Here is a 15225-nt window from a genome sequence, read left to right as displayed (position 1 = left end):
TTCTGGACAGGCTGAAGGAACCTGCTCTGGGTATGTAAAACAATATTTGCCAAGCAAAGCAACTGAACTGCCCGACACCATCCACAAAACCAAGAGCAAAAACATTTGGTTCAGTTCATTCCTTCTGCTGATTTCCTGTGGGGTTCAATTTGTGTTTAATTAACAGCACCCTTGAATTTAATCTGAATTATCCCACGTGTGTCAAGCACAAAATAAGAAAATCTATGGCTGTGAGTCTCACAAGCTTGGATTTCACATCCCTTGGTGTAGTGCTTATCCTAACACGAGCCTGCAACAGCTCTCATGGCATTAAAGGATTTTTTTGTTTTGTTTTGTTTTTACAGGAGATTCCTAGAAAATAGAAATTTAAAAAAACCCAACAAAACAAAAACTGAAGATAAATGACAAAACAATTTGTGAACAAGTATGTTTACACAGAAAAACTGAAAGGTGAAAAACAAATTGGCAGACAAATATACATGAAGCAAGTCTTGAAAAAATATTAAGATTTCCTGGGAAAAAAAATCAAAACCCAACAGTGCCTACATAGAGCAGAATCAAAGTTAAACTGTGCTGATATTTGTGTATGAAGGCAGAAAAATTCTTCATACTGCAGAACCGATAGAAAAAGAATTTGAGCAGACAATCTAGATTTATAAAAGTTACTTCAGAGGCAAAAAGAATTCCCTGGTGTAACCATTTGTTAAAATGATAAAGACTCCAAGCAGCCAAAGCAAACCAAGGGTGTTTGAGGCAGCCAAGGAAACCTTGCCCCAGGTCAATTGTTATTTCCCCAAATACTACAAACAATTCCCGTGTGCACCCATTTCCAAGCACTTGGTTATTTTGCCTAAGGTCAAATGATTCATTTAGATGGAAAGATGTGTTTTGGCTTCTCATTCTACTGATCTGTTCTGGCAGCATTTAAATGCAGTTTCACACATAACTAAGAGAGCAGCTGATGAGAATTAACACGAAGATGTTTATGTCCCAAGGGAACAGGCCTGGTAGACATTTCTTGTTCCTAAAAGGCATTTTTACACCATTAGTCTCCAAATTCCAAATAACATTTTTCTCCTTCAACATATCCTAATTTGGGTATGGATTATTTAAAGTCAAATTCCCCTCCAGCACTTGGGAATAATTCTGCTATATTGAACACCTTTACTTTCCAAAGAATTTCCTCACTATTTGGAGATCTTCACTGTGAGACACACAAGCTGTGAACAGTTTGGATTTTGACAATGAACAGATCCTGCTCTGCTTCTTCTGACAGAGGCTGCCAGTTCCTCCCCCTCCTTTCCATTCAAACCCTACCCTGGGCCCTAAATCTGCTGTTAATCACAGCCAGGCGCTGCAATTACCAACCCCAAAAGAACTCTTAATTACCAGTGAGCTTGGTGAAAGTTCCTCAGCAAATCAGACTCCTGTTTCCAAGAAAAACAGGGCAGGAGCAAGGTAACAAAGGTTATAAACACTGTGCAAAATATACTGTTGATTTGAGAGACTACATGAAGACGTAAATCGGGACTCAGGCACGTAGATTAAGATTTTTTATTTATTTATTGAAGGATTACCCTTTCTTGTGATTAAAATGCTTCTTCTCAAAAAGAAATAGAACTTTAATTATAAAGTTTTATAGTGAAACATAAAAAGCATGATACTTCTAACAAATTTACATGTTCATGTAACTTTTCTTACATGTCTATTTCCCTTATATTAAGTATTTTATGATCTCAGTCCGTATGCACATACATTTTGGAAGTATTTGGTCATGGTTTGTTTCTTTCATATATATATATATATGCAGAGAATGCTTTTTATTACAAACCAAAGCAAGTTATTTTAGTGAGTAAAGAATGCAGTCATATTTTTTAACTTAGTGAACCAACATAAATAAATCTAGAATGCTTCTGGGCTACCTTAGATGTCAGATACCAAATACAAGGTCAGTGTCTCCAATAACATTGAGTTTAATGACATGAAGTTTATTTGCACTCAGGTATTGACATTTTTTTGTTCCAGAGTTTTCAATTCAGTTTATAATTAAAGACATTCTCTATACAAACCGTGTATAATTTCATGACATGACAAAATGCATCAAGTATGTACATCATACCCCAGCATCAGTAAGCTGCTCATCCATGTTTTAGGAAATGCAACTTCTTTTTTTATTTAAGCATGAGAAACTCAAAAAAAAAGACAAAAAAAAAGGACAAAAAAAAAAAAAAAAGACCAGCAAGCAAAACAGCAAGCAACGTGTTCCTGGGTTGTTTCAACTTCAAATTAAATGCTTACCTGAAATCTTTCAGTTCTTGCTTTGTACTGCTTTCATCTCTTTTGTTTTCTGCTGCTTCTGCATTTGCTGCCTGCTGCAGACTCCGTGTGATTGGTCCTCCAATCCTCTCTCTAGATTTGACACTGAACCTGTCTGCCTTTTTCTTACTTGCCACAGCAGATTTACTTGGCAAAACAGCTTTGCTATTCCTTTGTATTCTGACGTGCAATTTCCGGGAGGCTTTGCTGGAGATTCCAGAGGAATTGCTCTTAGAAACCACTTTAGTTTTTTTCCCATCAACATGGGACATTTTAGACACTCTTACAGGACTAGAGTTCCTCAAGGATGAAGATGAATTTGGCTTTTTAGATCGCATGGAAGGTACAAATTTAACGTTTTGTTTGGATTTGAAGGAGGCAGAGGGGAGCTGGAGCTGTGCAGGTCCTGAGGTTCGTGCTCTGGTCTTGCCCAGGTGAGGCTGAGTGCTCTGCATTTTGATTTCTGCATCCGCCGTTCGCCTGCGCTGGTTGCTGCCTTTGTCACTGTTGGCAGGGGAAGAAGCTGCACTTTTTTTGGAAGAATTCTTTTTGGAGGAGGGAGAGATGGGTTTTTTGGGGCAGCTGTATGATGCATGTTTGTTCAAACTCCCAATGTAAGTGAACTCTCTGTTACAGTAGGGGCAGATGTGAGAGTCTGTCTCGGATGGGTTATTTTTCAGCTCTGCCTTCTGCTGGGCAGATTTCTTTTTTTGCAGGATAGCTTTCTGTACAAGCTGGTTTTTCTTTTTCAATGCACTTATTTTTAGTTTGTTGGAGGACATTTTGCTAATCTCCACATTGAAATTGAGTCTTTTAGGCTGACCCATCCGTCTGAAGGCGTTTTTGCCAGGCCCAGCAATGACCACCACGCCATTCTTAGGCTGCACTGTCTGTTTGAGGGGAACTGGATTTTTTTTAGGTGTGTATCTCTTTTTATCACTAGCAGATGCACAGGCCAGTATGTGTTTGTGTAACTCAGGCATGTTATCAACACTTTTGCCACATTTTGTGCATCGAATGGCAGTGGTAAAAGTCTGTGGGATATTATGGGTTGTGAAGTTTGTTGCAGTAACTCCAATCCCCATAGGATTCCGATGGTGATACTGAAATGGAGGTGGTTTAAAGCTTGGGTAGTGTTGATTGAGGCCCATCCGGACATCTGGATCTTTAGATTTCACTCCAGAAGCCATTATTTTTATAGTAGTATAAAGCTCTTCAGAAGAATCATTTAGATCTTCATCTTCCTCCTCTTTTGAAGGCTCCAAAGAATCTTCTGGCAGGTTCTGCATGTGCTCTGCGTTTGCCTTACTGGGGTCAGTAAAATTCTGGGGTCTCAAAGTCCCACTTTCAAACTCATGATGTGTGCACTCCTTGTCTGGATGGAGATCCCGTTGATGCTGTTGCAAATTGCACAAAAAAGCAAATTCCTTTTTACACACCGAACAAACAAAGATATTCCCTACTCCGTGAAGCAGAAAGCGATGTTCTGACAAGTCTGTTTTATCCCTAAAAAGCTGTACACAGAATTCACATTTGAAGGGCCATTCCTCAGCATGAATGGATAAATGCTTCGTTAGGTCTTTAATGGAAAGGAAAGGTGATTCACAGACATTGCACACAAAGCTCTTGTTGAAGGTTTCCTGCACCACTCCTGATTCACCTGAAGTGTGAGGCTCCTCTCTCGCTTTCTGCTGCTCGCTTTCAGCTTCCTCCTGTTTTATTATTGGGAGAGAACTTTCAAGGTTATCAGCAGAGGAAACAACAGAAGAAACCACAGAAAGAGGAGGTGGAGATGGAGAGGATGAGGAGGAAGAGGATGAGAAAGAGGAGGAAGAAGAGGAGGAAGATGAAGAAGACAGGTTAGGGGGGCCAGGTGAAGCAGCAGAAATAAGAGGTTCAACAGAAGGGACGGGGGATGGAGAAGGAGAAACTGTAGGTGAAAGAACTGGTAGTGGGGACTGGGTAGTAGTGTTGGAGAGTGGTGAGGGACAGGAGGAGGTGTTGGTGGCACTGGCAGAGACATCTGGGATGGGCAAGGGCATGGTTGGGAGCAGGGGGGGCGGCGACGTGGCCACGGTTAGCACGGGCAGGCAGGGCGGCGGGGACGGGGGGTTGGTGGGCGTTAACAACGGGGGCAGCTGGCACACGGCAGGGGCAGCAGGCTGCACAGCTGGCACAGGGGAGGCAGCAGAGGAGCTGAGGGGCTGAGTGTCAGTGGCAGACGCTGCTGAGGGAGCAGGATCAGCGTCAGGCTCAGCTGGAGGCTGTGGGGCCGTGCCGGCGCTGTCGGGGCCCGGCTGCTCCGGGCCTGCGTCCGTCCCGTTGTACTCGTTGAGCAGAACCTTCTGCAGCATGCACGTGGTGGGCTTCTTCTTCTTCACACCACTGCAGGTTGCATGTGTGGAGTTCTCTTTGCATTCCCTCATTTCAGCATCGCTGCAAGGCTTCTTGTGCACACTCAGATCTAAAACAGATTCCCAGGGAACCTGAGTCTTGCTTTTGACATCAGACCTTTGTTTCATACCGCTGGATAAATCCAGGGGCTGCTGGTTGCACACATTGCCAAAAGTTGGAGCTGCTGTCCAGTCTTTTGATATTTTATATTCTTCAAAGCAATGAGGGCTCAAAGTCTCTTTGTCCTCCCTTGCAGTCAAGCTCCAAGCAGGTGAGTTGCTGTGGCTTTCTAACTTTGGCATTTTTGAACTCCTAATGTTGTCATTCCACACAGTTTTTCCCTCACCTGATTTGACAAAGTCTCGAAGCACTGGACTGTGCTGTGGAGAGCTGGGAGGAGAGCTGGTCCTTCTTTTAAACCTGCTGGATACTGGAGGCAAAACAGATGATGATGTAACAGAAGGTCCTATTTTAGGGATTTCACTTGATGGAGTTATCTTCTTACTGTCCTGTGTCTGAAGAAGCTGCTTTAATTTTGATGACAAATAAACCCCTTTTTCTTTATGAAAAGTTAAGCTTTCTGTTGAAATGCTAAGAGGAAGATTTAAAGAACTAGTAGGAGTTATAGGTTCAGGGTCTATTTCAGTTTTTATTTTTGGTACAAGAGGAGGGCTGGCAGTTCTTCTCTTTTTGGATTCACTGCTCCCACTGCTAGAGGGTTCCTTAGGAGGTTCATTCACATGTGTTTGTGTAACCTTTAAATTTGTGGAAATTTCCACTGTGACCGGACTGATTATACAATTCAGTCCATACAAGTCTGCAGAGTTGGACTCCATCTGAATCACATCACAATTGCTAGTGCTGCTGTTGGACTGAATTTTCCCATCAATGTAGTAATTTAAATTCTCAGAGATATTGCTGGATATATCCATAAGATAGACATCATCTCCCTCACCTTCCTCTTCTATTTCTGTGCTTGCTATGTACACACTCTGGACTGCTGGGGCTGGCTCTGCTGGGAGAGGTGGCTCCTCAGTGAAGAACCCTTTTCTCCTGACACCTTTGGGAATAAGATGACGCTCGTGAACCCTGCGCTGATGCCTCCTCATGTTGGTGTGAGTACCAAAAACCTTTTTGCAGTATTTGCACGGATGCAATTCTTTGGGCTCCTTATTCTCCTCAGCAAACGCCGAGTTTGACATTTCCTGGGAAACTTTCTCAGAATCCAAGACAACAGAGTCTTGCACAAGACTGGAAACATTCAGGTCATCTTTAAGACCATCATCCACAATCACCTGGTTATCAGCAACATTATCCAAGTGTTGTGAGGAGGTGAGAGTGAGGAATGGTTTCCTTTTGGGCCCGGCCTCGTGGCGCCGCTCGTGCCTGCGCCGGTTGATCTGAGTGCCGAAGGCTTTCCCGCAGTAGCGGCACTTGAACGCGTGGCTCAGGGTGGAGATGTGGATGTGCATGTGGCGCTCCAGTCCCTGCTTTGTGGTAAACTTCCTCTCACAATGCTGGCAAGGAAACATGAAGGTTTCCTGAACATCACCGTTGGATTCCCCCTCTGCTTTTGGAATTTTCACCACGAGTTTTTTCTTTGGAGAGCTTTCTGGAGATTCCTCTGACGTACTCTTTTGTTCTTCCATGGAGTCCAACTTTTCTTCGCATATCAAAGGCATTTCAGCATTTTCTTTAGGCATATTGGTATCTTCTATCTCCTCTTCATCTTCCTCTTCTTCATCCTCCTCTTCATCGTCATCTAAATCATCTGATGCACAATTTATGGCTTCTCCTTGTTTGTCTTCAGTTACCACTTGTGTTTCGTTGGTGGGACTGGGGACCATCAGCTTTGGAAGGACATCCTGATTTACCATCTCCTGAATCACAGCTGTTTGTTCCAGAGACAGCACTGCAGAAACAGAAGGAGCTTCATCTTCCTCTTTGTGACCTGGAACACAAGAGTGCAGTAAAGAAAAGCATGAGATATTTTTACCAAACACTTCAGGATATGCTACATCTTTCTTCTCCTTTTTTCTTGTCGCACAACATATCCAACATTCCTGACCCAAGACAATATCACACTTCCCATTTATTTACTCATGAGGATGGATGTTTTCCTGCATTCAAGTCCTACCCATCTGTTCTCAAGGATATCCATTGCAGAAGAAAAGAAGGCCAGGTTGGATGGTGCTCTGAGCAACCTTGTCTAGTGAAAAGTGTCCCTGCCTTTGGAAGGAGATAAGCCTTAAGATCCCTTCCAACCCAAAATATTCTGTGATTCTGCAATGATTCTAATAAAAGACCTCTGCTGCCAATCCCCACCATGTTGCCTAAGTAGGTACAGTATAGAGCAAAAATCCTTCTCCATTCCTTAGCTGGACCATGAGACACCTCAGCAGTGGTGCTCGTGTTGTGCCAGCAGAAGGGACAACAGAGGAAAGGAATGGAAGAGTTATGGGCCAAAATAATTAATAGTGTCTTTCCCCCCCCCTTGGTACTGACTTTGTTAATTAGCAATAAATAATGACCATGAAACTAAGCTCCAAGACACTAGAATAAGGTTTTTGCTCTGATATTATCCTGTAAGGAGTTTGTGTTTCTATCTCAATTTTGCAGCACATTAATTTTCCCTGTGGTCAGAGTTTTATGTTTAATGACATGCTTCTAACAGCCAAGTTCCCAACTAGTAAAACAACTGGGGTAAACAATATAAACATGTTCACTTTGCTACAGTAAGATAACCTGCTAATGGACTAAACATGACAAACATCCTTTGCTTCAAAAAGATAAAGAGAAGGAAAAAATAATATACTTGAGAACTCACCTTCTTTAGAATCCCTCATATCTGCAGAAGTAGAATCCAAATCAGTCTTTTTCTGTTTTGTATCTGCTGCCTTCTTTCCCTTGTTTTTACTTTCCTGAGTCTTCTTCTTTCCTAGTGGGAAAAAAGCATTTATTATTCTTGCTTAACAATTTTATTTGTCATGTATCAGTGGCAGATTTAAACCCTCAGCTTTGGAGTACAACAAACTCCTGCAGAGACCCTGTAGGAGAACAGACAGCATTCAGGTAAAAAACTTCACACACTTGAAATACTTTTCTCACTTTCAAAGCAAGAACAAACCACCTGTCCAGGATTAAGCAGCTCACATAATGCAGGTACCCAATCCCTTAATGGGGCCACAAAATTCCTAAATCTCACAGAAGTGTATGGAAAATAGAAAATCTCTTCATACACAATTAATCCTAATGTTAATTGGAAGACCTTACAAAATAGAAACCCACAGAGGTTTATTTTCATTGTATAAACATTCTGCATGATGAGAAGAGTTATGATAAAAACAATGAAGCAATAACTTCATGAGAAGAGTGAAAGCAGCATGAGCTTGACAACCAGGGCAAAGGCAGTACAACCAAATGAGATGGAACTGGTAACAGCAAACACTGAAGGTATTTGGATGGGTCCTGATCCAAACACCACTTTCAAGTTGTCACTTTCTGTTAGCAAAATGAAGCAGCAGCATGTATTAGTTGTAGAGGATGATGAACACAAAAGGGCATTATATGCAAAGAGCTGACCACTACAAAGTACTGCTGATTTTTGCCATTAATGTTACAGATTCAGGCCTATAACATACAGAAATTATGGTATGGGGTGTGTCATAACAAATGAAAGTTTATATAGTTTTTCATTCACTTCATTGCAGACTGTATTCTCCACACAGAATACAGAAACCACCACTGAAACTCCACACAACTGTTCAGAAGCAGCCCAAACTCCTCCTGTGCCCCCTCTAACACACAAATTCTACTTTATAAGACACTGCCCATTCCCTCTGATCAGAAATGTCCATCACAGCCCTAAATCCATTTCCTAGCTAGAAGCACATTCTTCCACATCACAATCTTGTCAAACTCCTCCTTTTTACCCCTTGAAAATATTTGTCACATCCTGAGCCAAGAAACTGAAATGCCTTAAAAAACAAAAAATGCTCCTCTGTTCCAGGAAGTTCCAAGTACAAATACCCCCCAAGAGAACAGCTCAGACAGCCTCACTTGTTTTGATTTCAACAAACTAAATCATTATCTATATTTCCTCCCAAGGAGCTCAGATTTCATAGGCTGTCCCCAAATTCCAATGTGTTCCAGTTTTATGTATATAATAAGCATTTTTAAATTTCTTATCTAATTTAACAGATTTTAGTCCTATAACCTGACAACAGTCACTCAGACTGAATTTTTGTCACCTTTGGACAAGACACACAAATTCTCCTAGCAATTTTCTCTGAATATCCTCAATTATTGTTATGATGCCCATGTCTAACCTGCCATAAAGGACATTCCTGGATTGTTTGAACAACTCAACACTGAATTTTGCTTTTATACCAAATACCTGTGACTGTCAGAAGATTTAGCACATACCTGGGTGCTCACATAGGCATGAGGAAGTTAAAGCACATCTTTCTTTATGTGACAAGCTACTGAAAGTCCAATTTGAGCACCATTTTTTTTATTATCAGCACCTTTAATGCTCATTATTAGAACCAACACTACCAAGATCTGAGTATGAAGGATATCAAAGAAGTTTCCAGAAGTATCTCTCAAGTCACTTGAAATTTTCTGGGAATGTTCAGTAACAAAATCAACAGTTCCACTTAGGGAAAAAGTGGAAATGTAAGATTCCAACACATTCCTAGGAATCAAACATGCATCACAATACACCTTATGAGTGACATAAGAAATCATACATAATTCAGTGACACAACAAATCATACATCATTCCTAAGAACTCTCAAAATTTTTGCAGACCACTTATCATCTGAAGACCACTATCAGTATTTTGACCTAAAACCAACAAAATTCTTGACTGGAAACAAGAATTAAAAGGTTGGTGCACAGGCCCCTCTCACCTGCCAAACCTGACATGTGCTCAGACATTTTTTCCCCCCACAGTGCAATTCTGTATCTAACTCTACAGCAGCCCTGAATTTCAGCAAAACAACAAGTTACTGTCAAAGTCTCTAAATTAATTCTTTTTTCTAACAATATTAGAAATATACTGTGCTCTTTCAAGGGTGAGGTAAGTATGAAAAGGCACCAACACAAATCCCAAGTGCTAAAGCATGCAGACATGTTTCAGTGTCATCCAGTTAGAGAATATAAAATTTATAGTACCTCAAATCTGTTTATAATCTGAGAAATCACTACAATAGCAGGATTTTCACACAAAATCAAGGTATTGTGTCACATTCCTTATGCTACTGATGGAAAGCAGAGCATTTGCAAGTTCTGCCAGTCCTAAAAAGAGATGCAAGTCACTCATGATGTAACGTGCTCCATGATACAGCTGGAGGTGTTTCAAGTTCTTGGCCTTGGAGCACCAATGCGTTTGAAGAGAGGATTCACCCAGCTCCCAGCTTGCCCTTTCTCTGAACAGTGAACAAACTCCTTGTGCACACACAACACTTCAGATGTGTCAGATCAATTTCTGACACAAATCAATGAGAGACACCAAACATTGTAGATGGCTTTAGTTTGTTCATTTTCTAGGCTGCAGCTTTCTCTAAAAAGGTTCAAAGAATTCACTGCATTGAAACATGACAGTGACTGTCCCAGATGCACAATTCCATGGTCCTGACCATTCAACAGCAAGAGCCCAGCAAGAGAATTTAAGAACAGAGTAACAGGTGATACTTCACTGCTTGCTCTCCCAGCTTTCATGTATTTGGAGTTCAGAAACATTTTTTAAGTGTCTGTTGATAGATTTTCTCTCATGAGTTCTCAAAGTGCTTTTAAAATCCATATAAACTTGAACTTTCTTCCTGTAGATTTCCAATAAAAACACAACCTACAACTGATATAAATGGTATCAATGAGCAGTCCAAGGCTGTCCCTTGGTTTTCCTGTTGTTTCTGAGGTCAGGAGTGAACTGAAGGCTGCAGGAGGGGAAATGCTCTGAACACAGAACCTGGTGGAAGCCTGAGTATAAGCACACACGTGCACTTACCATCAGGTTCCTGAAGGGTCCTACATGGCTGCTACGGCCAGCTGGATCCTCCACTTGGTCTAAACAAGAAAGATACAGGAATGAAACACAGGGAAAGTGAAATGGAAACAATGACAAAAGAATAAATGAAGGGCAGAACTTAATATGTGTGTATGTGCTTTAGAAGAATTGTAAAAGAGAGATGCAAAGGAAAATGAATGAAATAAACAGATGGAAAGTAGGAACTTGTCTGCAGTGATGAAGATCAAAAGAGGAATTCACCAATCTGTAATTTGTCTTGCAACCTTCAATAGGGTTCCTTTTTCTCTCCTCTCCACTTCTCCTGAAGACAGCTCAGCCTTCACACCTTTACAATCCCTTTGTAACAGTGCACAGGCCCAGGAGAACTCAGGCTGCTGCCATGGCCAAGGCATCAGCACTGCCACTAACTCTGGAGCAGCTCAGATAACAACAGAGTAAAGTGTAAGAGAGGAGGAATCTTTATTTGCCCAAACTTCATCTTATTGATAAAACCAAGACACCTCTGAAGAACCTACAGTTAGCTGGGCTCAGACTTTTGTTGTTAACCAAACTATTAATGGGATTATTAAACCACAGAGTTATTTCTGGTGGGATGGAATAAGCCTACTCAGAAGCTGGGAGGGAAGACATTTAACACAGTCTTTCCATACACTTGGAGCTGAACTCTATAATTAAATATTGCTCAACTGTACAAGATGCCATTGTCTTTAATAAGCTTTAACTGCAGCACCAAACCTGTTCACAGTTAAGATCATTAAGGAAGAAGGACATTCACACCTGAGCTCAAACACTGCTTCAATCTCTTACAGAAATACAGAATGTGGACACTTGTCTCCCCAAAATTCTTGGGTCAATAAGGGAAAAGAATCATTGGTATGAGCTGAAATTACTGTTACTTCTTTGAGATCTGTAGCCAACAACTCTAACTGCAGCTCAGTAACAAACCCAGACCTTACCCATGACTGCTAAAAGAGTACCACAGAAACCTGCCCAATTCTCAAACCTGCCATAAAAACCTGCCCAAATCTCAAACCTGCCCAAATCTCCAACCTACCACAGAAACCTGCCCAAATCCCAAACCTGCCCAAATCTCAAACCTGCAAAGAAACCTGCCCAAATCTCCAACCTACCACAGAAAGCTGCCCAAATCTCAAGTCTCCAGGAAAACAGTGGAGAAGCTCCCTCAGAGACCCCCTGGAAAGTATTTTTAGAGGACAGACAAGGGCAGCACTTGGCAAGGCTGTGGCTGAAGGGAAAAGACAAACTGACACATTACACTGACAATGTCACACAGTTCAATGTGTGAATCACAGTGTAATAACATAAACTCACTGGTAAACCCCTTGGAACTGGTTGAGATTAAAGTCTGCATCGATCCCATGCAATAGCTGCTACTATTTTATAAAACAACGTCTAATTATTTTCTCCTATTGAAAAAAAAAATCAGTATTTTGGCATTAAAAAGAATGGAATAAAGATTAAGTGAATATTCAAGCTAAAACATTCTATTGGAAAATTCAACAGAAAACAACTGCACTATAATTTCTTTTGATTAATGGATTTTAACATACTTTTAACAATTTGAATTTTGATTTGAGAAACAGCTTGCTGTGCACCAGAATTCATCTGTTCTTGTATCTAGAGTGCTGCTTGATGTCATGCTTTTAAAAATAAATTCCTCAAGCCTTCAGATATCAGTAAAAATGTGAGTAGTTGTTTGTTCTGCAGACAGGCCAGAACACATGAGTGCCTTTTTCACACACAGAATGCTACAACCAAAAGAACAGCAAAACTTGCTTCAAAAAATTAAATCTAAGTTGCACTGGCTGGAGGTGCTCCACAAAATGCAAAAGCTTTTAATTTTTATTTCTCTGTCAGTGTAAGATAGATAAGCTGTACTAGGAGAATTTCCCACTTTGGCTACAGATCATCCCAGGCACATGAAAATCTCCATTTTCAGTACTGAATCTTGCTAAACCAGAAAATTTTAGAGGCAAAGTCAGCACATTTTAATTCCAGCAAGTCTAAGGGTGAAATTCAAAACTCAGATCAATTTTTTAAACACCTCATTAACAGAGATGTCAATTAAATGTAAATGGCTCCACACACAATATCATTAAGAGGCCTATTTCAACAATGCTGTCAGGTAGGTATGAAAACCTGAAAAAAAAGCAAAATGTAAAAGCTTTTATTACCTTGTTTCCTTCAATCTGTCATCATTGTAAGTATTTGGTGGAGTGCACTTGTTGCAACACCATTATGAAGTTATCAGATACAACTCCTTTGTGCAGGCATAACTTGGATTGTTAAGCAAATGAAACACTAAAATTGAAATGAGCTGTTTCACAGTGTACAAAAACAATCACAACAGAACTTTAACCTCCAGCTCCTGAGAACCACAGGAATATTTCAGAGCTGCAGAAATCATGGTTCTGTTCAGTCAATCTGCCCAGACCTAATAAATCAAATAAAGCTGGAGAGGAAGAATACACACAGCTATGTAGTACAGAAAAGTCTTGTGAATTATCTACAGATTCTGGGCAAATGCAGTGAGCAAAGGTTTCTCTGTAATTTTTTCCAGCAGAACTTGCATCTTCTCTTCCATAAAAAGGCACTTTCAAGCTTACCCAGTAGGAGCAGGAGAAAGAGGAAGGCAAACTTCACAGCAATTCTATTAATACCAAACTGCCTGTTGTATAATGCTCCCCATTAACAAAGAGCACATTTTAATCACTGCATTTTCCAAGCACAATACAAAAGGAGTGATGAACACCTTGGGAAGGTGTTTCAGGACACCTGAAGAGGTAAATGCTCCAAACTGTGCATGAACTATTGGTTCCAAGCACTAAATACCCTTTTTGCAGGGAAGAAACAGCCATGCACTGACAGAGACTGTTAAAGTGACATTTGCATAACAGATGAACTTGTTGCCATGGAAAGCATAAGAAAATTCTGAGCTGGGCTATTTAAAACACCAATTTCTGCAAATGTTTGGCAAAGTCTCCACTTTAATGATAGCACTGAAGATCATGTTACTGTGTCTCACCACAAACTTCTGGAATTATGGTAGAGAGTACAAGAAAGGTGAGGATGACACCACAGGTGTGCCATGCCAAGAGAAAGAAATGACCCAAGAGTTTGTAAAAAGCAGAAGGGAATGTATTGCCATTATAGAGAGTTTGTGAGACTACAGAATTTGACACTGTTCACAAATTTCAGACAAACAGATTTTAAAAAACTGGTGAAAAACTCTGAGTGGGAAGCCTGTGTTAAATGTGTGGGATTACACCAATCCCTACCAGCTGAACTATGAGCTGTCCCTGGTCTTCTTCCTACAAGTTACTTTTTGTAAATTAAATTATGTACCATAACTCTGCACCAGACAAGAGAAAAAACCAGTTTACACTGTCTGCCAGAGTATGTCATCCACTCTTGCAGCATCTCATTCCAATCCCCAACGTGTTCTGCTTTCTGACTAACCTGAGTGCACAGCCCAGGAAGTCTTAAATTTACAGACTACAAGACTTCTAATGACTTAAGTAGTACAGAATGTCACCCAACAATTACAAGGCATGGCAAACAAAGGTTTAATTCCATGCAATTTTAACTCACACAAGAGCCGTGATGGAACAATTAAGTATAAATAATTAAATGGAGAGCTTTAATCCTAGCAAGATTTGGAAATGTTATTTTGCCCTTATGCCAGTATTTGTAAAACAGTAGAAATGGGACACAAATATGGGATCAGACTTGCTCTAGACTTTTTCTATCACTCCAATTCTTGGTATTTTCCTGCCTCCCCTCATTCACTACAAATTTCCAGCAAGTTGCTCCATGGCTGCCACAGCTCCCACAGCCAGCCCAGGACAGAAAACATGATGAAAATTCTTCTCTGTACTTCTATTCCATCAGCTTTTGTTTTGCTAAGTATAAAGACAAAAGCAACAGCAAAAGAAATGTCAGCTGGCACACACACTTTCCAGAAATAACTGTTCTCTATATTTAGCCAGTTTTTATTTAAAATTCAGTTAAAAATAGAGCACCCAAATTGTGTATTTAATACCGAGAATGTCTAAATTTAAATCTTTGCTTTAACCAATCAGAGCTTTTATCTAAGCCCAGAAAATTTGCTTCCAGTCACTAGTTTGTTCCAAAATGTTTGTGAAATGAAGTTACTCTCAGATAATTAGAAATACCACTTATATTGACAGCAGCATTTAAAGGTAATGGAAGTCCTCACACAACTCCCTGTTCTAGCAAGTTTTTAAAATGAGCACTGCTAGATCAGTCTGCCTTTATCTGTAATAAAAAACCCAAATATTTGTCATGGCCCTATTTGGTTCATTGAACATTTGAGAGGATTACATCAAAAATATTTGTGGTTTTAGCTAAGTTATCCTCAAAAGTAACTACTTAGGCCTTTACTGCCATTTTATTCTGCTCTTTGACAAACCAGATATGCTCCAATTCAGCAGCAGTCACAC

At 40.4% G+C, this 15225-nt stretch overlaps 1 protein-coding gene across 1 annotated transcript in view; it reads right to left on the bottom strand.

The window, feature by feature from the left end:
• Positions 1-15225, bottom strand: part of PRDM2 (PR/SET domain 2) — a 61063-nt gene that overhangs the window by 12163 nt on the left and 33675 nt on the right. Inside the window, exons 7-8 of the mRNA XM_058039136.1 lie at positions 7538-7648; positions 2299-6661 (exon numbers count right to left, since the gene is read on the bottom strand). Coding sequence (XP_057895119.1) covers positions 2299-6661; positions 7538-7648 — 4474 coding nt within the window. The remainder of the gene's footprint in view (positions 1-2298; positions 6662-7537; positions 7649-15225) is intronic.

This window comes from Melospiza georgiana, chromosome 22, assembly GCF_028018845.1.
Source record: "Melospiza georgiana isolate bMelGeo1 chromosome 22, bMelGeo1.pri, whole genome shotgun sequence".
NCBI classification, from domain to species: Eukaryota; Metazoa; Chordata; class Aves; order Passeriformes; family Passerellidae; genus Melospiza; species Melospiza georgiana.
Note: the sequence above shows the minus strand (reverse complement) of the source record. Positions and strands in the feature narration are given on the sequence as shown.